The 24,131-nt window shown below is 37.3% G+C and overlaps 1 protein-coding gene across 2 annotated transcripts in view; it reads right to left on the minus strand.

The window, feature by feature from the left end:
* The window catches only part of STAU2 (staufen double-stranded RNA binding protein 2), a 321,925-nt gene that overhangs the window by 81,315 nt on the left and 216,479 nt on the right, over positions 1 to 24,131 (minus strand). The window contains exon 11 of one of the 2 annotated variants that reach the window (XM_044914642.1): positions 17,987 to 18,100. The exons of the other annotated variant lie outside the window; for it this stretch is intronic. Within the exon in view, the coding sequence (XP_044770577.1) occupies positions 17,987 to 18,100 (114 nt within the window). The remainder of the gene's footprint in view (positions 1 to 17,986; positions 18,101 to 24,131) is intronic. 2 annotated transcript variants of the gene reach the window in all.

Genomic DNA, 24,131 nt, shown 5'->3' on the forward strand with positions numbered 1-24,131 from the left:
GGCAGCTTACTTTTGCCACCTAGTGGGGGCGGCAGTTTCGTAGTTAGGTCTGTGTTTTGTGTCAGACCTAAGAGCAGAGGTCAGCTTCTTCTTAGAAAATGATTAAACATTTCTTTCATCAGATGGATTTTTTATAGCCTTAAGTAATTTTTCCAAACTGGCCTGTTTCATATCTACTGGTTTTCTTTTTAAGCAGTTGGTTTTCACTACAATGACTAACCTAGATAATTGAAGGGAAGATAAATCCTTTTTTGTATATATTTATAACGCTGGACAAAAACCAAAACTTTTCCTGGTTTCCAATGGTTCTGCATCCCCTTACCTTGTAGTATTTCCCAAGGTGTATGTTTTGGTTCATTCTTGTATTTTGTGCTTATATGGGGACCAAATCTATGCCTTTATCCCTAATTTCTCATTGTGACTCTGACCTCAAATCTTTAGTTATCTACTGAGTATCACCTCTGGAACTGACATTTAATATGTCAAAAATGTAAGTCATGATCCTCCAAAAGAATCGATGAATGGGTTTTCTTTTGAGCCAGTGTGGCAGGCCTAATCAGAGCTAGAGTGCAGTCTAGGGTTAAAAATGGCAGATATGTATATATTTTTTAAAGTATGTAAAAACTAATGAAACAAGTTAAGCAAAGGAAACAATCGGAAGTCAGGATCAGTTTACTGGGCTGGGCAGGAGGAAACATGATGATCAAGAGTTAGGGTGGGGCAATAATAATTAACAGGAATTGAGGTTAGGAACATAGGAAATTTGAGGCAGGTCACAAAGCTGAAGCTAAGAAAATTGGAAATAAGAGGCAACAGAGGTTGGAGAAAGTATTATAGCTCAAGTCCCCAGGCTTGAGGTACATGCAGGGATGAAGAGGGCTGAGGACCAGCAGAGATGTGCAATTCTTGGGCCTGGAAATGCATGGTGATGTCTGGTTTTCTGCTCTATCTCTGTCAAAATAGGAAAAAACAAAACACAACAAAACCAAGTCCCCAGAGAGTTTGCTGGAGAGTTTCTTGAGGTTCTGGACCCAAATGAATGATTGCTTACCAAAACTACCATGATCACAAATGGCCTTATAATCCTCTTGGTCTCTGAGGCTTTGAAGCTTTTAAGTGTGTCTTTTTTTAAACATCTTTACTGAGGTGTACTTTATAAAGTTAATCTATTGTGAGTAATTTTAGTAAATTCAGAAAGTTGTACAAACATCATCACAATCTAGTCTTAGAACATTTCTGTCACTGCAAAAATTTCCCTGTGCCAATTTGTAGTCATTCCATGCTCCCATTCCCAGCCCAAGGCAACCATTGATTTGCTTTCTGTCTCTATAGATTATTTGCCTTTTCCGAAAATTTCATATAAATGGGATCATACAGTATGTGGTCTCTTGTGACTGGTGTCTTTCATTTAGCATGTTTTTGAGGTTCTTGGTATAGACTATATCAGTTCATTCCTTTTTATTGCTAAATAGTATTCCATTGTGTGGATATATCACATTGTTTATCCCACCAGTTAGGGGGCATTCAGATTGTTTCCAGTTTTTGGCTATTATGAATAATGCTGTTATGAATATTCACATACAAGTCTTTGTATAAACATGTTAATTTTTCTTGGCAGATATAAAAGTAGAATTGCTGGATCATGTGGTAAATTTGTTTAACTTATGGGAAATTGCTAAATTATTTTCCAAAGTGGCCATACAATTTTACATCCCCACCAGCAATCCATGAAGGTTTCAGTTTCTCCACATTCTTGTCAACATTTGTTATTGTCTGCCTCTTTTAGTATAACCATCTTAGTGGGTGTGAAGTTGTATCTCATTGTGGTTTTACTTTCCACTTCCCTATGGCTAATGATGTTGAGCATCTTCTCAGGTGTTTATTAGCCAATCATACATTTTCTTTGATTTACTGTCTATTCATACCATTTATCCATTTTAATTGAGTGCCGCCTTATTATTGTGTTCATAAGAGCTCTTTGTATATTTGTAGGCACAAGTAATTTATTAGATATATGATTTGTAAATAGTTTCTTCTAGTTGGTGACTTCTCTCTCTTTTATTTATTTGAGACAGAGCGAGAGAGCAAGCACACAAGCAGGGACAGAGGCAGAGAGAGAGGGAGAAGCAGGCTCCCCACTGAAGAGGAAGCCCGATGCAGGGCTCAGTATCAGGACCCTGGGATCATGACCTGAGCCAAAGGCAGATGCTCAACCGACTGAGCCACCCAGGTACCCCTCTTTTCTTTTTCTAAATGGTGTCTTTTGAAGCACGAAAGTTTTAAGTTTTGATAAAATCCAACTTACCAATTTTTTTTTTATGGATTATGCTTTTGGTATTGAATCTAAATCTTTGCCTAACCCAAGGTCATGAAAATTTCTGATTTTTCCGGATGTTTTATATCTTTAGGTTTTACAGTTAAGTCTATTATCATTTTGAGTTAATTTTTGTATGTGGTTGAGGTGAGACTCTAAATTCGTATTTTTTTCATATGGATATTTAATTTTCCCAGTACCATCTCTTGAAAAAACAATACTTTCTCACTTAATTTCCTCAGTACTTGTGTGGAAAATAGATTGAACTTAAATATAAAGGTTCAGGCAACTGGGTGGCTCAGTTGGTTAAGTGACTGCCTTCAGCTCAGGTCATGATCCTGGAGTTACAGGATCAAGTCCCGCAGCAGGCTCCCTGCTCAGCGGGGAGTCTGCTTCTCCTTCTGACCCTCCCCGCCCTTCTGCTTTCTCTCTCAAAAAAATAGAATCTTTAAAAATAAATAAATAAAGGTTAATTTCTGGACTGTTCCATTTGATTCTGTTCCATTGATCTACATATCTATCCTTATGTCACTAACTTGAATAATGTAGTTTTATAGTAAAAAATTTGAAATTTAGTATAAGTCTTCCAATTTTGTTCTTCCTCTTCAAAATTATTTTAACTATTCTAGGCTCTTTGCTTTTCCACTAAATTTAGGATCAGCTTGTCAATTTCTAAACAAAACAAAAGCCTGCTGGGATTTTGATAGAGATTGCATTGATCCTATAGGTCAATCTGGGGGAAAGTGGCAACTTAACAATAATGGGTCTTCTAATCCATGAATGTTGAATGTCTCTCATATATTTAGATCTTTAGTTTCTCTCAGCAGTGTTCTGTAGCTTTCAAGGTCAAGGTCTTAATACCTCTTTGGTTAAATTGATTCTTAAGTATTTTATTGTTTTTTGATGCTATTGTGAAAGAAATAGTCTTCTTAAATTTATTTTTGGAATATTTGTTTCTAGTATCTTTGTATCTAGTACACAATCGATCTTTTAATATTAATTTGTATCCTATAACTTTGTGAACTTGTTTTCAAGTTCTAACAGGTGTTTGGGTATGTGTGTATATGTGCAGATTTCTTAGGATTAAATAAAGACAGTTTTTTGTTTCTTCCATTCCAAGCTGCATGCCTTTTGTTTCTTTTTTCTCCCCCCCCCCTTTTTTTTTCTTTTGCCCTGGCTACAATCTTTAGTATAATGTTGAGTAGAAGTATTGAGAGCAAGCATCCCTGCTTTGTTTCCAAACTAGGGGGCAAAGCATTCAATATTTCACCATTAACATCACATTAGCTGTAGATTTTTCACAGATGCCCTTTAACAAGTTAAGAAAGTAACTAAGAGTTCTATTCCTAAATTGTTCAGAGCTTTTAATCAGGAATGGGTTTTGGATTTTGTCAAATGCTTTTTCTGTGTCTGAGATTATTGTGTTTTTTTCTCCTTTGTTAATATGATGTATATAGTATGTGATTTTCAGATGTTAAATCAACCCTGATAATGGTGTTTAATGTTTTTTATATGCTGCTTGATGTTGTCCCCCATTTTCTGAGGTTCTGTTCATTTTTTTCATTTTTTCTCTGTTTTTCAGACTGGATAATTTCTTTTGATCCGTCTTGAACTTCATAGGTTCTTTCTTCTGCCATCTCATATCTGTTGTTGAATCCCTCTAGTGAATTTTTCATTTCAGTAATTCTCAACTCTAGAATTTCTATTTGGTCTTTTAAATAATTTTTATCTCCTCAGTGAGATTCTCTATTTGTTGAGTTATTGTCATTATGCTTTTAATTCTTAAACATGGCTCCTTTCAATACTTGAACATATTTATTATAGCTGCTTTGAAGTCTTCATCTGCTAAGTCCAACATCTGGGCCCACATCTTCTTTCCACTCAGTATTGGTAAACCTTTCCTTTCTTTTCGTATCTTGTAATTTTTTGTTAAAAACTGGAATTTTAGATACTATATTGTAGTAACTCTGGATTTTGATGTTCCTTTCTCAGGGTTGTTGTTGTTGTTGTTGCTGTTCTTTGGCTATGAATTTGCCTAGATTAAATCTATGGAATCGATCTCCCCATGGCATGCAGTTCCTTGTGTCTCTGACTTCCTAAGAACCACCCTTGTGTCTGCATAGCTTAGTCAATTATTGATTAGTAATTGTGCTCAAACACGATAAGCCAATAAAGCTTTTACGTTGCCAGTGGGGTTGTGTTTGGGTTGGGGAGCTCATTCAAAGCTCAAGCAGTTCTCAAGTCTGCCTTGGCATTTACTTTCTGCCAGACCCTCTTGCATCTCCTCTGTATATGTGCAGAATTCCCATGTGCAGAAAGGGATGTATAGATAGCTTGGGCCCTCTCTGGTCTCTCATGCAGATGTATAGAGTCTGTTGATCAGCCAGGAAAATATTCTGGTTTATCAAGGCTCCTTTCACTACATCATTTCCCAAATCTCCTTGGTAAATTTCTGGCTACTCTGTTGGTTCGCCATTGACCCCAACCAAGACTGTAACCTCAGGTTTACTGAGCTGTCAGCTAGTCTTTCCTATTTGTTTGCCACCAAGATGTCTACTGTTATTCACAATGCCTATGGGCATAGGGTTTTTCACATTCCACTTTCAATCAAGTGAGGCCATTCCTCCAGTCAAACTGCTGATTTTCATGGCTTTTCTCATCCTTCTGTAACTATGTGGATTGAGCCTGAACGTGGGGCATGGCAGCAGCCCCAGACAGGAATGCCACAGAATCCTACTTTTCCTACCTGAAGTCCACTAGTTTTTCCATGAATAAATGCTTTTCTCAATTTGTTGAGCACTTTTGGTCAATTTCCAGAGTCCTAAAATTGCTCTTTTTGATAATTTTGTCTAGTTTCACCGTTGCTTTTTGAAAACAATTGTCCAGCTCTCATTCTGCCATATTGGTAGTGTGCCTTTAAAGCTATTTTTAATCCCTCTGTTTCTTTCTGTCATACTCAGCTGGTCACCAAGGTCTACTGATTCTTTTCATGCAATGTGTCTCTGGGAGAGATGCTGTTTTTCTTGCCATTTTTAGAGACACACCCATCAAGATAAGCAGCACCCATTCATTACTGAATTACTATGATAGAAGCTTTCATCCCCCCCACAGTCAATTCTGTATCTGGCTACTAGATTGATCTTACAGACACCAGCATAATCATATCCCTTGCTACCGACTGAAGAATGGTTCTTTGCTGCAAAAACATAAAATTCATACTGCTTAACCTAGCTGTCAAAATGTACTCAACTGCTTTGACCTTATGCAACACCATTTATTCCTGGAGCTCCCACCAAGTTGAGTTTTTCTTTCCCCACATATTCCTTTGCCAATTTCCATCTTTCTAATTATTCTCATGTTGTTTCCCCTATGTGGAGAGCCTCTGTGATTTGTCTTTCACTTTTTGGTCCATCAACTCCTAGAAGAAGCTTAATCAGGTGAACTCTTCTGCTCTTGATCATTTCTGTATTCCACAGCTTTTCAATATTCATACACACATATGTAGATTTTGTAAACATTTCTGACACTAATCATGTCAGATTGCAATCAGTCCTCAATTCTGTGTTTTGTTGTTTCTCCAATGTTTTTTCCTTTTAAATGGATTTTATTTTTTAGAGCATTTTAGATTCACAGTAAAATCGAACAGAAAGTACAGAGAGTTCCCATTTATCCCATCTCCAACTTTTGATTACACTCAATTTGAGGGCTTTCCCAGTTTACAAAATTGGAAATACTTCTTACCATTTAGTACAGTGATGGACATGCTTAGTACATGATTGCTGAATTAATAAAATGTTTCTTCATTTCCTAGGGAAATTTTCAAAAACCTTCTAAGAGAAATGATCACTTTGGAACGTCGCTACGCCTCGCCCCTTGAAGATCTTAACTCTTACATTACATATACCTCTGAAAGCAGAAGTGATATTTAACATTTTTAATAACTGTGTGGCATGAACACCAATCAATGAAATCAGACAACAAAACAGTCCTGAAAATGCCTGTTGTCCCAAGAAATGATCCATTATAATGTTCCTAGATCATGAAGAGGTCCTACAGGTCCTAGACATGAGGCCATGATGGCAGAGGGTGGAATATGGGGCAACAGCTATTTACCAAGTCGTTATGAAAGTATTTAAACATTTTAATATACAAACATACAACCATATCAGAGGACATAAACTGAGTACCAGTCCCACCAACGAGTCAACTGATAGTCTTTGGATTTTATAATGACTGTAGAATATAATATCGATAAAATGGACTTCTGTCAATCAGGCACTTTTGGATTTGGAGAGCAATATGAGAACAATGAGTCTCTGTAATGCAAGATGCAGAGAAGGACGTACAACAGTCAGAAGCCAATGTCAAGGGTCAGTTAGGCAGTACAAGATCAAACAGAACAGAAGTACCAGTAGGCCAAGACACACCAACAGAGCAGACAGGAGCTAAATAACCAGGAGTCAGAGTTCAAGGTTCAGCCAAAAAGACAGTTAGGATATGCTAGATAAGGAGACCAGCAAACAGTGGCCTGGAAAGCAGGTATGTATCCGCAACATGGAAATTGCAGCGAAGCAAATCTGTTCCAGAGCTGAAAAATTTCTTACTATGTTTTCTTTTACAATAAGAACCTATGTGAAGGCATGACCTCTCTCTCTGCATATGAGGTAGGTGAACCAGGTAGGAAGCCTCCTGGCATATTAGTCTTTCAGAGTGAGAAATTTAAGTGTGGGTCTTGGTAGAATGGTGACACTTCTTGCCAAAGGTACCAGGTTTGCTGGTAGCACACCACTGGATTGCCTAGGAAGGGTAACAGACATTTTTTATCACTACGTTGACCCATACTAATTTCAGATACATTAAATATTTGGGGGCCTAAAACTGTCTTCAAATTCTTTCATCAGAGGATGCAAAGAGAAGTAAATTAACTAAAAAGGTATTTTAAAAATATGTGATCTGAAAAGGCAGTAACTGCCAACTTAGAAACAAAGAGAGCAGGCCAAATAACTATTAGCAATGAAAGAATAAAACTGAATATTCTGAAAAATAACTGGTTTGTCTAAAAAAGAATTTTGGAAATGGGAAGAGGCATGGCTTAATTGAAGGTGTGTTACTAAGAGAGAGAAAGTTTCTGTTTTTCAGTTTTAAATAGTATAATAAATCATACACAACACCATAATTTGAGTTTACGAGGAAGGTAATACTCTTTAGGTTGTAAAAGTGACCTCCAGTGGGCAATAATGCTCTCAAATCTGTGGCCTAGGGAGCTATATTCCATTGATCGTCATTTTAAAAAAGTCTATATAGGCAACAGTTTTCCACTATAACTTTCACATCCATTTAGCCAATTATATACATATGGTATTTATTGTTTTAATAATGTATCTGGTTATGATTCATTAGTATGAACTGTTAACAGAAAGGTTTGTGGAATATTTCCCCCATGATCTTCAAATCAACTTCAAATATATAGATCTACAGAACAGAAATATTAAATTCCTACTTAAATAATGTAAAATTAGAATACTGAATTAAAAATTAAGGAATTACTGACATGGAGTATGTATGTAGGTCCCGAACTGAACAAAACTTATTAGGGAGGAAAAGTCTAGAAAATACTTTTGGTTCTGTACTTTAATCTGAGATCATGAACATGAAATTAACTTCAAAGGGGTAATCTGTTGTGAAACACTGAGCTACAGGTAAGCTGGGGTACGGGTCAAATAATCACCCTAAAAATCTTTTTTAGTATCGTTCAGAAAAGTCAGGTCTTTTGAAACTTGAAGTTTCACCCTTTCTGGTGATTAAAATAGCTGTTCCTCATCACTTCAGGAAAAAGTGGGAGAAAGAAAGCAATAAGTTAAGTTTGTGCATTTTGACTATAGTCCAAAATTATTTTATAGGTCAAGTTAATAAGTCACTTGTGTGCACAATATCACTGAATGTATGCAACCTCTTAGAAATGTGGTCATGCTATACTAAACATAAATGAAATCATGAGTCAGTTATAAAATACATAATATTTAGTCTTCCCACTACCTTCCCCTATAACTCACTGTTGGTTCTAGAAACTGCTTATACATCTGAAATGAAAGAAGTGAAAGATCACTACGGAAACAAGAGAATATTCCCTACTACTTAAAAAAAAGTCCAGCTATGAAGTGTTTCTAAATGGGATTTCAAAAGGAGACAAAAGTAACCTTTGCTACAGACAAACTTTCTTCCAATGCCCTGATGAATGCTGATGTAGAAAGACTTATTATTCCCTTAGGGAATAAAATTGATTTCCACTGTAGAGTAAATAAGTCCAAAATTCACAATCAAGTTTAACTGTGCTATAATATGGGAAGTATTTCCAGAAAACTGGCTCTTTCTAAACGAGAATGAACTCTGAATGACCATGTTTAAAATAACCATTTGATACAAATTCAAAAGGTGAATGCCTAATGTTTCTTCCTTCTATTCCAGGAATTAGACCAACAAATTTTTTCTGTAAAGGGGCAGATGGTAAGGATTTCAGGCTTTGCAGGCAACGAGGTCTCTTTCATAACCACCTGTCTCTGATGCTGTGGAGTGAAAGTGGCCATAGATAATACCTGAATGAATGGATATGACTATGTTCCAATCAAACTTTATTTAGAGGCACTAAAATTTGAATTCCATATAATTCTCACATGTCATGAAATATTACTCTTCTTTTGATCTTTTTTCCATCATTTCAAAATCTGGGGGCGCCTGGGTGGCTCAGTCGTTAAGCGTCTGCCTTCGGCTCAGGTCATGATCCCAGGGTCCTGGGATCGAGCCTCGCATCGGGCTCCCTGCTCAGTGGGAAGCCTGCTTCTCCCTCTCCCACTCCCCCTGCTTGTGTTCCTGCTCTGGTTATCTCTCTCTGTCCACTAAATAAATAAAATCTTTTTAAAAATTCATTAAAAAAAATCTGAAAACCATTCTTAATTCAGGTGGTAGGCTGGATTTGGCCTGCAGGTCACAGTTTGCTGACTCCTATTCTAGTCCATCAACGAGTAATTAACTAGTGTGAGAAGTTGTTCCTAGTGACTTCCTACTGAAATGTTTTCTTTGAAGACATGACTGAATTTGTAACTATGTGTGGTGATAGAAATTAACTAAACTTACTGTGGTAATCATTTCACATAAAATGTACACTTAAGTTTTTTTAAAAGATTTTATTTATTTATTAGAGAAAGAATGAGAGAACGAGAGAGCATGAGAGGGGGGAGGGTCAGAGGGAGAAGCAGACTCCCCGCTGAGCAAGGAGCCCGATGCGGGGCTCGATCCCAGGACTCCAGGATCATGACCTGAGCCGAAGGCAGTCGCTCAATCAACTGAGCCACCCAGGCGCCCAATGTTGTACACTTAAAACTAATACAATGTTATATGTCAATTATATCTCAATTAAAGAAAAACTAAAAACAAAAAACAAAACACTGTGAACTACTGGGCTAATTACTGAACTATAAAATGTAAAGAAAAAAGATATGGTTAAATTCCTTAACTATAATATATATTTGTATAAAATGAGAATTTCATGTAATAAAGTTAAAAGTCAGAAGAAGAAATTTTAGACCTATAATCATGGGACATGTTTCAAGTAGAGGAGATATTCTGAAACATTTCAATATGAAGAAACATCAGTAAATATGAAACCAATTTCTCAAAGCAAACATTAAAGTTGATGTGCTTTCTAGTACCTCTCTTAGCACCCTATTTCATAAAAAGTAAATGAAAATCAAGTTATGTTTTGAATTCTGGCAGCTGCAGGACCTTGCAGAAGCTTCCAATGGCAGTTATCATACCCTTTCTGTTGACCCCCCATGGCACTCAGCTCTGTGGTTTGCTATGTGGAGCAAGTATAACAGCTGAAGTTCAAAATCCATACTGGATCTATGAAAAACAAAGAAAGCCAGAACCCTATCACCCTAGGATGATGACGACATGGGGTCTGTTATTAGCCAAGGCCACTTAAGTGTGCCCTTATTATATTAATACAAAACTTTGCCTTAGGTAATCGTTGCTCAAACCTATGAATTTCATGCATCTTTAGATTCTGAGGCCTGCAGTCCCTAAGGACAGTATTCAGTGGATACTGACTTACTTGTGTACTACACTATGGGATTCTAGAATCAGGAGGCAGGCCCTGGAACTTTAAGAAAGCAATTCAGGATCCTGAGAAGGTTGTAGGTGTATGCATGATAGGTTAGACAAATTAAAGGTTACAAAAAGATCAGTGAGAGAGTTAATGGAAATATATGATGGATTCCTAATGATAGTTATATACTACAATTAAAGTTCCTCTTTTGAGCAAGGAGAGAGTGGCCCACGCAGAGGGAAGAAGTACAAACAGAGATACAGATGCGAGAGAGCATGAGACATGGAAACTCAAAACTGTCAGAACACGAAGTGTGGGTATAAGTTAGGTACAGGGCAAATGGTGAAGGATGAGATTGGAGACAAAGGCAGGGACAAAATCATAATGCCCACAGACCTGCACTGTGCAAAACACATGTGGCTACTGAGCACCTCAAGTGTGGCTAGTCCAAAATGAGATCTATGAAGAAATATTAAACACCTCAATAATTTTAAAAGTCGATTATATGCTGAAGTGATACTTTAGATATAGTGGGTTAAATAAAATATATTAAGATCAAGTTTGCCTGTTTTTTTTTAAACTTTTTTAATGGGTTTACTAGAAAACTTAAAATTATATATATGGCATTTAATTCCATATGTTGTAGTCCCTGTAGTTGACTCCTCAACAACCATTTTACCCCAAGCATTTAAACTCATGGTGATCTTGGGGCATCTGGGTGGCTCAGCTGGTTAGGCAGCAGACTCTTGATTTCAGCTTAGGTCATGATCTTGATTCAGGTCATGATCTCAAGGTCCTAGGATCAAGCCCCATGTCATCAGGCTCCACACTCAGCGGGGAGTCTGCTTCAGGATTCTCTCTCTCCCTCTGCCCCTCCTCCTGCTCGCTCGCTCTCTCTCTCAAATAAATACATTTAAACAAAACAAAACTAAACAAAAAAAACCTCATGGTGATCTTGGGGCACCTGGCTGGCTCAGTCAGTAGAGCATGTGACTCTTGAGCTTGGGGTCATGAGTTCGAGCCCCACGTTGGGTGATTACTTAAAAAATAAAATCTTTAAAAGATAAACTCATAGTGATCTCATTTCCCTTGCCAGTGACTAGTTTAGAGATGGGCTTGTGAATGACCCAATCTAAGCCTGCTCCATGAAGGAAAGATGGCTGAAGGAGTTCCTGATATAGATGTCTTTGCCCCTAAAAGGAGACCAGTAAGATCAGATCTCTCATTTTCTTTTAAATCTGGCTACACTCCCAGTGACACAGAGAACGACTGTGACCATCTTTCCATGAGCAAGAGGATGAAGCAGAGCTAAGAAATGGAATAACCTGAGTTCTTGTTGACATCACTGAGTTACTTTATCAACCAACCCTGGAGTTCACTCTTCCTCTGAACTTCCTGTTATGGGAGATAACAAGGTTCCTTATTGTTTAAGCCAGTATGAGTCAGGTTTTCTGTTACTTGTAGCCAAAAGCATCCTAGCTGATACACTCCATTAGGCTACAATTACCTCAAAGGAAAGGGACTATATGCACTATCATTTAAGACCATTTAGTACTACAAAAGTTCTGTATATAGTCTATAATCAAGCCATGTATTATTGTTGTGATAGTATATATTTAATATGTGTGAAGACCTTTTCTTTCTTAGTTTTTAATTATTATATGACTGTAAGACATTATGGAATAATTACTAAGGGAAAGAGATTTTTAATTAATCAGAAAAAAAACTATGAGCAGTATTTAACTAATCAAAAGTAGAACAGAATACCCATTAGATTTGTAACTTGTTACACTTCATGGTTGTCCTTTCACTGAGAGGTCTGCCTTGAATTCTAGTCAAAGCACACACATGGGGAACAACTCTGCTTGATTTGCTAATCTGGACATAAACCCTTACAGGTAATGTAGCAAATGAAGCAAATATACACACACTATAGTTTATACCTCATAGAATTATTATGAGAATTAAGCAAAATAATGGATGTAGAGCCTAGCACAAAATCTGGTACACAGTAAACACATTTAATATATATTTGGTTCCTGTTTCTTTTCTGTTGAAGAATTGTTCATTTCATAAATTCTAAGTACTGTGCTAAGTATGCATCGTCCTTTATATCATAATTTCATTTTGTGTTGAGAAGTCAGATTAGAGCAAATAGCAATTTACATATGTTACACTTCATTGGCGAGTTAGTGCTTGGTTAGGTGGTTGATTTATTCATTTTTTTATATGACGCAATGAATTCCAAAGCTAACCTGAACAGAATGAGGTAGGCAGTGGTAAAACTATTAACTGGAAAATTAAGCTACTAATCTATGTCTGCCTACCCAGTATTGTTGAGACTGTTAAGATTAATAATGAAGTCTAAATAAAGGTGAATAAAAAAATAAAAAGACAGGGAAGGAAGTTTATGATTTTGAGGCTACCTAGAAGGTGACTGATATAAGTGACAGAGACAGAGAGTAAGCAGTACTGAGTAACATCCGAGTGGTGAAGGAAGATGTAGAAAGTGTCAGGTCAGAAGGACAGAGGAAAGAATATTTGGTGAATTATACCAAGCTAGAAAATTCCAAAAACCTTTCTGCACTATTACAAAGGATTTTGCTTTCAAGAATACCCTCTAACCAATACAAATTTAATTTCCAAATAGGACCTATTTAGAGCAAAACCCTCACTAGCTCCACCTTACCAAATAAATGTGCTCTTTATTCCACTAATGAATAAGGAAGACTGCTCTTCACTGAAGCCACCATATGATGTGCTGATTTTAAATGTCACAGGATAATTAGCTCACTAAAGACTACATTTAAGTTAGTTGTCTAGCTTATTACGAGGACTAGAAGAAGTCAGTTATTTTTGTATACTCTAGTATCTAGTGCAATATTCCCAGAGAGTTATTCAGTTAACAAATGTTTGCTAAAAAATATCTGAAAAGAAAATCAGTATCTGGAAATTTAAACTGTTTTTATTCTAGACAGTTAAACATTCTAAACTAATGTAAATTGATAGTATCACATTTGCTGTGATGAATAAAGCAAACATACATAGAACATTTTCACCCAAGACACCACAGGGACTCCCAGGCAGCGACCAGCCTGAATGACTGTCCACTGCCTGGATGAGAATTCAAAGTTCCCAAATGGAAAACACTACAGATCCTTTCCCTGAAGTCAAGCAGACTTAGACCGCTTTCTGGAGATTAATAATTATCCTGGAAGCCTGAAGCAGGCTTTAACTAAGCACTGGCATTTGGAGAAGCTCTAAATCGGGCTCTAAGTTTAATTTAGTGCATTCTGAGGTGGATCCAACATGTTCAGAGAATGCAGGAAAGGAAAAGGGATGTCATGTTTCCACATTTCCCTGGGGTCAATTCCATTTATGGGTCACTGATAAAGGAATGAATCTGGCTTTTTTTTTAAGTTAGGTTTATTGAAGTATAATCTAAATACAATAAAATTTACCCTTTTTAGCATACAGTTCTGTAAGTTTTAATAAATGCATACAGTCATGTTCTACCACCACAACCAAGCTATAGCACATTTCCATCACCCCCAAAAACTGTTTTGACAATTTATGGTCAATCCTTCCTCAGCCCCTGGCAACCAATGATCTGTTTTCTATCTCTCTAGTTCTGCCTTCTCCAGAATGTCATACACATTGCATCTATAGTATGTAGCCTTTTGAGTCTGGTTTCTTTCATCTGTCATGATATAGCTGGCAACAAAGCCAACGAGACTGGGATACTGAGTGGAAAGGAGAGTGGTAGGAATTGCAACTGGAGAGACGGAGAGAGCCAAATCACATAGGGACTTACATGCCATAACAAAAATTTTGGATTTATAGTAGGTGTGATGGGAAGCCACTGGAAGGTTCTGAACAGCTGAATAATGTGATCTGATTAACTTAAAATAATTCTGGCTACTGTGTGAAAGATATACCACAATGGAACAGAAGTAGAAAAAAGGAAGCTAGTGTAAAGACTACTGCAATTGTCTGGGTTAAACATGATAGGGGGGTGCCTGGCTGGCTCAGTCAGTAGAGCATGCGACTCCTGATCTAGGGGTTGTTAAGTTCGAGCTCCATGTTCGAGCTCCATGTTGGGTGTAGAGATTACTTAAAAATAAAGCCTTAAAAAACAAAAACAACAAAAAAAACCCATGATAGTGACTACAATGGCAACATTGGAGGTGGTGAAAAGTGGTCTGGTGACAGGTGTAATTCAGAGGAAGGGATACCGGAACTGGAAGTAGCATCTGAGGAAAGAGGAGGCAAAGATGATCCAAGGAGTGTGACCTGAGCAACAAGGTAGATGGTGGTGTCATTTACCAGGATGGATAAAGGGAAAAGACAGGGGAAGAGGGAGAGGCACGTTGTGGGGGGAGGGGGGGGAAGGCGGGAGAATCGGAAGTTCCATACATTTGGACATCATCAGCATACAGATGATACTGCATCTCTCTCCTCCATTCTGTTGATCTGTATGGACCTTTGGTAGAGATATTTAACAGTCCTTGTCCTCTTACTCCTTAATACATGAGTGAATACAGTGGATAATACATTTACTCTTTACTTCACTGAGTTCCTAGAGCTAAATCTAAAAATATGTGGTAAGCTGTAAATGTTCAAGGCTAGAGAGCTCTTCCATTTCTCACCTTTATTTTCTACATAAGTAAGAACTTTGTGAGTTTCATAGGAAGGATTGCCTCTAAATTTTACATATACTTTTTTTCTCAGAATACTTATTGGTTGTTCAATTGCATTGGCTCAAATGAAATAAGAACAGAAAACATTTTGTAAATGACTGTAATTTTTCTTGCTTTAAAATGTTTTCCAGTATTTACTGATTAATTGGTGAAAAAGCATTTAGTGGTCCATCCTTTCCAACTTATGAGATCAAGTTTATGCTTTCGGTATGGTGAAGAAGTACTTTTTGCCTACCCAGACCCTCACTATGAGGAAAGGGTAATGGCAACATAATGCAGAAAAACTAGAGCATGTGGAGTAGAGGTTCACTGTGTCTCCTTTCCTCAGGGAGCCCAACAGTCCAAGTACAAGGGAGGAGCACTGATCACGCCCCTACTTCCATTTGTACCTGAGGCCACCAAAGTAGAGTATTTGGTATACAGGATGACCACTCCAGTCACAGCTCCCTTCATTTATTCATCTATCCATCTATCTTCCACTCATCCAACTGACCATTAGCAATGCATTTCCTGAAAGTCTTTTTTTACCTTAAAATCTCATGCAAGTTCATCATCTCTAATGCAACTGCATTTGCTTTAGTGTAAAAATGTCTTTATTTACTTACCATTGAGTAAAACTGACATTCCAGATAGATCTAGTATAAGACCTCTACGTACAGTTGTGCAGGTTATGTACTGAACACCTCATGGGTGGGGGAGTGGGGGCTGGGAGCCTCCATTCATGCTGTAAGTCTTGGGATTTGGATTGCAGTAAAATGCTTTGAGGAAGAAGCACCTTTTTTTTCTAATTTGTAAAGGTGCCATATGGACTAATACTAGCCCAGAACTTTGTATACCTTGCCACATGGACTGGGCATAAGCCTGAACCACCCTCATTATTTTACTCATGAAGAAGCCAAGTTCCAAGAGGTATAGGGACAAGTTCCCATGGCTACTTCATGGCAAATCTAGGTTTGATCTCAGTCTCTATTCCCATTCTAGTGCTCTTTTATAGCAACATGCTACCTCTGCTAACAGTGGGTTGCTCCTCAGGTGTGTGGGTTTCTGAAGCACTCTTTCATTTCTTTGCTCAGCCTAAGGAGGAGAGGCCTTTGTAGGATGGTTATCTCAAGCTGCTCTTGCATTTGTTTCTGCCATGAATGGATATACAGAGATACAGCAGTAGCTAGACTTTTTGGCAAATATTCAAAGTAGTGAAGTTGCTAGATTGCAAGCTCCAACAGCAGGAACCATGTCTAACATTCTTGTCATTTCTCCTGAACCTAGCATACAGCTCAGTTATAGTTTTATACAGGGAAATGTATTCTGTAAGTTTGTTTAGGTCCCATCCCTCTACTCCTGCTGCACACTTTCCTGCAGCTAGAGCATATGTCGGTGCCAAACTCTGGGAAGCACTGGAGTCATCTCAAAACTGCTTTCAAGGTTAATATGCTGTCAACTGTTTATCATTGGTTGGTCTCATTTAACCAGGAGCAGGAAGATCAGTCACAGAATCATAAAATGGTAGCACTGGAATGGATCTTGTAAGTCATCTAACCAACTCCTTTATTTAACATTCCAGAAAACAGGGGTGCCTGGGTGGCTCAGTCGTTAAGCGTCTGCCTTCGGCTCAGGTCATGATCCCAGGGTCCTGGGATCGAGCCCCGCATCAGGCTCCCTGCTCCACGGGGAGCCTGCTTCTCCCTCTCCCACTCCCCCTGCTTGTGTTCCTGCTCTTGCTGTGTCTCTGTCAAATAAAATCTTAAAAAAAAAAAATCCAGAAAATAGGGTCCCAAAGAGAGGTGCAGAATCCACTCCAGTAGCTGCAGCTAACTTATGCTATGGCTAGTTCCTAAGACTCAGATTTTCTGCCTAATTAGTTGCTTTTTCCTAAGCCCCACCATACCTTGCCACCAAGCAACAAAAGATGATTGGAAACCGCACAATGTCAGAGACATTATGAACTAGAGAGGTGTGTCCTTAAGGGTGTCTTTTTTGAGTTGGACAATAAATCATGTGTTTGAGAAGATACACTATTATGTTCTTTTATTCTTTTCATGCAAGGGCACTCCTCAGAGAAGGAAAAAAAGATTAGTCAGGCAAGACTATGAGAAACCCTCAAATTTCCTGAGAAATGGGTATGAAAGTGGGTGACCATTTTTCTGCAAGTGAATAGTTAATTTAGAAAGCACAGTTGGTTAGTCAAACTGTAAACTGTGTGCATGTGTATTTATTTTGACTCCAAACTAGAAACTCTATGACCCAGATCATTAGTTTAGTCTAATCTGATGATTATTTTAATTGAAAATATGTATTATCTTATAAACAGGATGCATTTTCAAGCTACTATCTAAACAAAGGAATTTGTTATTAAGAAACAATATACTTTTCAGATTTTTAGCTTTATTTCAGAAATAAAGCTTTAAAAGTAGAAACAACACTGGAGCATCCTTTTAATAATATCCCAAATTATGGGAGTAAGTTGGTTCTGAAAGTTCAGTTATTTTAAACACATTCTATAATACTAAACCCTCTTCAACAGAACTAAATGAGTGTATTACAGTGAGACTCCAGTGTTATCTACATTGTTTTGCTAATGCTGCTTCTTATATGTAATTATTAAAAATACAAATAACTTGTAGGGCAATTATTTCTTCCATATAAGAGAATTCTATATTTAAGTTAATAATGAACTACAAACTAGAAGTCTAAAATAATTTAAATCTCCTAAGATACCAGTTTCCCAACACAAAAATTTTGGATTTTTCAAAATCCTAGCACATGTATTAGGGAAAGCAAAGCTGTATGTGTGCACATAGCTTCCATTTTGATGGTCTCTGGTTTCTCAGCTGGGCCATAACGCAGCAAAATGGCAGTGGTATATTATACCTGGTCATGGCTGGCTTCAATGGAGCTTCCAATAGCATGGAAAGTCATCTGCACAGGGGCTAATGTCAGACAGGTCACACACTCTTTGCCACTTTGTCTATCACAGTAGTGAACCTATAACAGAACACATGCAATCTGCTGAACACCACTTGTAAGAGGGAGCCAGATGCAAGAGGTCCTTTCCAAAGGCTCTAGATTTCCAGAAGAATTCAATCAATTTATGCAGAACACGTTTTAAATATTCCTTATCCGGACCTTCCAATATCTATGGAAAATCTATTAATTCCATTTTAAGTACTTTTAAAGTTTTAAAAAAGTTTAGGAAATACTTTATAAAATGTTTTACATTATTATAGCCAGTAGAAAAATTCGCAATTATATGCTATACCTGTCTTTGTAAGTCCAGCTTTTCATAATGCATAATGCTAAAGACTCAAGGGTAAGCATAAGTCAAACACTTGATTCCAATGGAATTTTGTCAACCTGAATTTTCACTCATCTCTGACTCTATGTGTGTGATTGCCACTTAATTGGTAGTGACATTCTTCTATTTCTACATTATAGTCCCTATAAAACCACTGTTAAATATATCTAGCTATCACTACATCATGTTCTGCTTGACATTTTGACATTACAATCAAATTGAATTAAACTAAAATATTTTACTAAAAATATTTTACTATATTATTTATTATGTTTTAGTTAAATACAACCATTATTAAAACCACATGTAAGACATTCCATATCAGAGGTAGGGTAAATGGGGGTAGAGGGAAGTGTGAGTCCATCTTCCCAGTGGGAAAATTTCCATCCTCTCATTTATCTACTTTCACAGAAGTTCTTTCAAGCAGTGCTTATTTTATTTCTAAGCTAACAAAGCAAAAACAGCATTGCTTTTGTAATAAATTAATGAAACATGCCTATAGAATGGAATTCCTACTAATTTTAGAGAAAATTGGTTTTATTAGTTACAACTTGCTCAATTTGTTAAATGTATATAGGTCTAGGATAAAAGCTTAGGTGAAAATCTTGAATTTGTGAGGAAGAAAATTAAACACATATTAGGAACTAATATAAAACCCTAGGAGGTTTAATTCTGACTGCTGTATAATACCCATAATATACTTTTATTATAGATTTTGGTCCATGTATATTTTGTCATGGATAATATACATCTGACTGAAAATGACAACAATATGGATCTTAGTCTCATATTTAATAATTTAACTTTTTTAAGCTGGTAAGGGCTAAGATTTGCCATCAGTTTCCCTGAAGGTAGGGAAACTTCCTGGTATCTATAAAAAGTAGTTTAGAGTTTAAATCAAGGCAACATACAAAGCTTGTTTCCAAAGTACCTTAAAGATTTTATTATAAAAATATTTTTTCCAAGTTAACTTTGGGGGAAAAGACTTGACAACAGTTCTAAATCACCATTACTATACCTCCTAAGCAAACTGAAAGGTCACTCAAGTATATATGAGTTCAAGAATGTGGAAGTGTTGTTTACTATGCATCAGCTAAATATGATGGGGGAAAATGAAACTTATCACATAACAGGTTTATGCAAAAGCCAATAAATGGTGACACTAAAATAGCTACAGTTCACAGCCATTTATGGTACCGTTAAAATATTATGTCGTATATAGTGCTATTATAAAACATGCTTTTTAAAATAAAATGTAACTGCCCTTTGACATCAATTGAAAGTCTGTATGAAAGACATGACACTTCCCTAAATATCCAAATTGACAGTGAATACACTTCTTAGTTAGCCAATTTATTGCAGTTCTACTTTTTCTTCTAGAGAAATGAAAATCACAAAGGACAGAAATACGACGACAATCCCAGTAGAAAATATACTCCAAACTGCATTTGCATCCATGGCTTAGATACTATTACTGAAAGATTTAACTTTCTCCTAACTGTACACAATTCACTGGAAGCCTGCAATACACTATGAAACACTGTGCATCCGGCAGACATTCAACATTGGTGACCATATATAACTCATATAGAACAGATAAATGTAAAGGTGTAACTTTGCACATAGCCACAAATAAAATGTCAGAGCATCCAGTGAATATGACAGGGATTGCCAACTGTCCTCCAATATTCTTCCACAGTAATTCCTAGCTGGCTACCTGAATGCTCAGAATAAAGTTCATATTTCCTAGGCTCCCTTATAGCTATGACACCATGTGGCTGAGTAGAACGTAAACAAAAGACTTCTATAACAGCTTCCTGGAAACTTTAAAAAGAGATTTCAAGTGTCCGCCTTTTCCTTCCTCTTGACTCATTTTGTCAGCCTGTTGCTTAGAATATGGGCGGACATTACCATCTTTGGCCAAAGGACAAGGGCTGAAACCTACAGATGGCGGGGTGGTGAGTAGGCAGGAACCTGGGTCCCTGAAGACTCCATGGAACAGACCCATCACACTAGCTCTGGACTGCAAGCTTACAGACCTTTCCATGAGAAAAGAATAAACACCTATTTTATTTAATTCACTGGGCTTTTTATCACTTACAAAGAATCTATCCCTATGGGACTTTTTCTGCTGCCCCAGAATCAACACCAGGCAAACAACCAACAACAAAAGGAGCTCTAAAGAGCTGCCAACATTTAGGCTAGGCCTTACTCCCAACCCCTTAGTAAGAGTCAGCAGAATTGGTCCAACCATAAATAATACACAGAGGAACTAGGAAGGGGGAGGTGAAGGGGAAGGAATCATCTTGATTGTCACCCTTATGAGGAATATAGCATTTTCAATGAGTGGGGTAGCTCTAAGAAAACAGCTGATACAGAGTGGGAGTACTTATATTCTGTCCCCTAGCAGAATCTATAGGCTTCCTCTGAAAAGAAATCTTGACTGAAATCAATGTGTGCCCCTAGCAGTTTGGAAACATAGGAAAATAAGAGATTGAGTTTGGAGATATCTGAGAGCTTGCTGAAGGAGTCTAGGCACACAGTGTGCCTGAAATCAAAAAAAGGACAAAGGGAGATATGCTCACCCTACATATTCACGGCCCTTGGAGGGAATGAAAGAGAATCTCAGCAGAAGCCAAAGGGATACTCAGGCCAAACAAAGAGACACCTACCAACAGAGGGGGTCAGGGGCAAGGACCACTGGTAAAGTCCAAAGGAAATATGGCTATCCCTCAGGAACAGAGGGAACTGGAAGAAATTAAACGCTACCTCAAGAAAATCATGAATATCATCTACATGGAAACCAGCAGTGGATGCAACCAGGTTAGGGTGGCATCTTCCCCTACCCTGGTCCCCCTCCAGACTTCCCAACACCAGCGCAGTAAGGTCATGAAATGAAACAGATGGAGTATGGAGGAAGAGATCTCAAAAGCTCCCACCCCACCAACTACAAATATTCAAAGGCACTGGAGTGAGAGGAAGGGAACAAGAAATCAATGTACTCCCTCCCTCCTCTAAGTGTCTTGAGCCAAACTGACTGGCTTGCCAGGGCGGGGATCAGAGTTTGGCATTTTACCATGAACTAGATTCAATTTTTAAAAACTAAAGGTAACTAGACATCATAAATGGGAGATCTGACAGAGTATGGAGGAAAGTGGTGACTGGAGAAATATAAAATCACCCCGTGTTATACCTCCACTGCACTGAGACTGCCTAATAGGCCATATAAAAGTATGTGAAAAATACAGGAAACTATTGATTGAGGACACAATTCCACATTAAACAAAAAGTAATAATCTACAGATAAGAGCCCTTAAGAATCACACTTTACATACCACTCCATCAGCCACTTGTAAAAACAAGTTCGATATGGCTCTGTTCAGTTTTATATTTTCTTCTTGGACATAACAACATTAGAGTTCATAAAATTGTGAATGTCAAAAAAAAAAGATAATGTGTAAGTGACATTTTGAAATTCATCCTTCTACACAGAAAATTGCTTCCTATGATTCAAAGCATCAGCAGAAGCCAGAATTCTCAGGACCACTAGCCTGAATTAGGGTAATAAAATCCCACTACCTCTTGTAATGCACAAATCTTCAGAACTGACAGAGCAACATCTTTCTAACACAGCAGTGTGTTTTTACAAATGTGGTCCTAAAAATTTCACTATGTGATGTCACAGGACCCTTGATTTTGATTAAAGAAAAGTGAATAAAGATAATTTTAGGAGATTACAAAAGTCATCTTCTATGTGTACTTTAAGATTTATTGTTTATAAATCGTATCATTTTGCTATCTTTGGTACTCTAAAATGTTAGCAGTTGATCTTGTTTTTTATAATGTTATAGCACTTGTTTTGGATTTATAACACTATCAACTACTGTAAATTGACATTTTGTTTCTTTCTTGTGGGTTTACAAAAATTATTCCATTAGAAGATGGGCCAAAATTTTGAATATATGTAAATTAAACAATGCGGCTGTCTTTGAAATTTACAAATCTATAACAATCTTTGTTTTAAAATAAGTTTCCTAGTTTTGACTTGTAATCACATAAACCCAGATGAGATGCTATAATTGTCCATTCTAATACTGATCTTGCCAGTCCAGAGATTTCTTTTTCCTGAAGGGAAGACACACATCACTTCAACTATTCATATAACTTGAGAAATAAAGAAAAATGGTATAAGCCTTAGAATAATTTACATTAAAAGCTAGGTATGTAAATTTTTTCATGCCCATTTGAAAATATGAGGGGGCATCCAAATGAAAATGTAAATTCCCTACCTCCTATCTCCAAAAAACGTTGAATAAAACCATTTCCTGCAGGGCTGAACTTCCTTGATGTTGCAGGACTACTACATATTTTACTAATCTCAGCAGGAAACTGGTTAACTGCTTGTCTGTCAGATGTTTTTAATGGTCACCCCCTTGGGACAAAAATGAGGAGGGTGTGAAAAAGACTCCCCCTTTTTTTTAAGATTTTATATATTTGTTAGAGAGAGAGAGAGAGCACAAGCAGGGGGAGCGGCAGGTGGAGGGAGAAGCAGGCTCCCCGCTGAGCAGAACCCAATACGGGGCTCCATCCCAGGACCCTGGGATCATGACCTGAGCCGAAGGCAGAGGTTTAACTGACTGAGCCACCCAGGCGTCCCAAAAAAGACCTGTGTTTAAAGAAAGTTGCTCTTTAGATCACTAAGGAAAGATAAACACCTGTACATTCATATGTGATACCTAACGTAAGCACTGTAACAAGAAAACACGTTTGATTAGCGCATCTCAGGTTCATTAACCGTGGGGTCCACTGCACAGGAGTAGGTGGAGATCCCATTCTAGCTACTGCATGGAAGCTCTGCACAGAGAAGAAAAGGCAGCAAGGAGCTAAAGAGTGACAGGTGTAACACTGGTACTTAGGATAAGCATGTTAAAACATACTTGACTTTTGCAGAGTCTGCATACTAGCTGTACGGAAGACCTGTATCTTTATTAACACACAAAAGAGCATTTTCTTGGCAAAACGTGAAACAGTATACTATTTGATAAATATTGCCCTAATAAATAGCTTAAATTTATATTAAATGTTCTTAACTGCCTCTTTAGATCACTTGACGACATGTAAATCATCTTACTTTTTTGGGTCAACTGTGGTCAACAGTAAAAAACTACATTATGTTAGTTCTATATTCAACTAATGAATTAATTTATATGTAATAAATAAAGTGAGTTTCTCTATGAAAAGCACTTAGAACAATGCCTGGCTCATGGTTAGCATTAAAATAAATATATTAGATATTCTTCTCATCACTACTATAACACATCATAATGTAATAAAAGACATGACAAGGTATATAATTATTAAGAGTAATACTACATTAGGATAATGTCTGTCACTAACTTTCTCTAAAGTTTTTCCCGATCCTTTTCATAACTAAAATCAACTCCTTTGTAACTAAAATGTAAACGTATATTTAACGTGTTCAGTCATGTACCTGTGTTTCAGCGGCTGGAGAAATCTGTTTCATTCTGTATGCAATATGCTTGTCACATTAATGACTCTACAGGGATCAGTGAACGAATGAAATCACATTCTAAAGACTGAGACTCAACTTATAATTATCTTTTCTCTCTTTCAGAAATTCTATGCTTGGGATAAGCTTTGAAAATTACATGCCTGTACTTGGCATACAAAATCTAGCGAGATGTATAGATTTATGGCTCG

The sequence above is a fragment of the Neomonachus schauinslandi genome, chromosome 4 (assembly GCF_002201575.2).
Source record: "Neomonachus schauinslandi chromosome 4, ASM220157v2, whole genome shotgun sequence".
NCBI classification, from domain to species: Eukaryota; Metazoa; Chordata; class Mammalia; order Carnivora; family Phocidae; genus Neomonachus; species Neomonachus schauinslandi.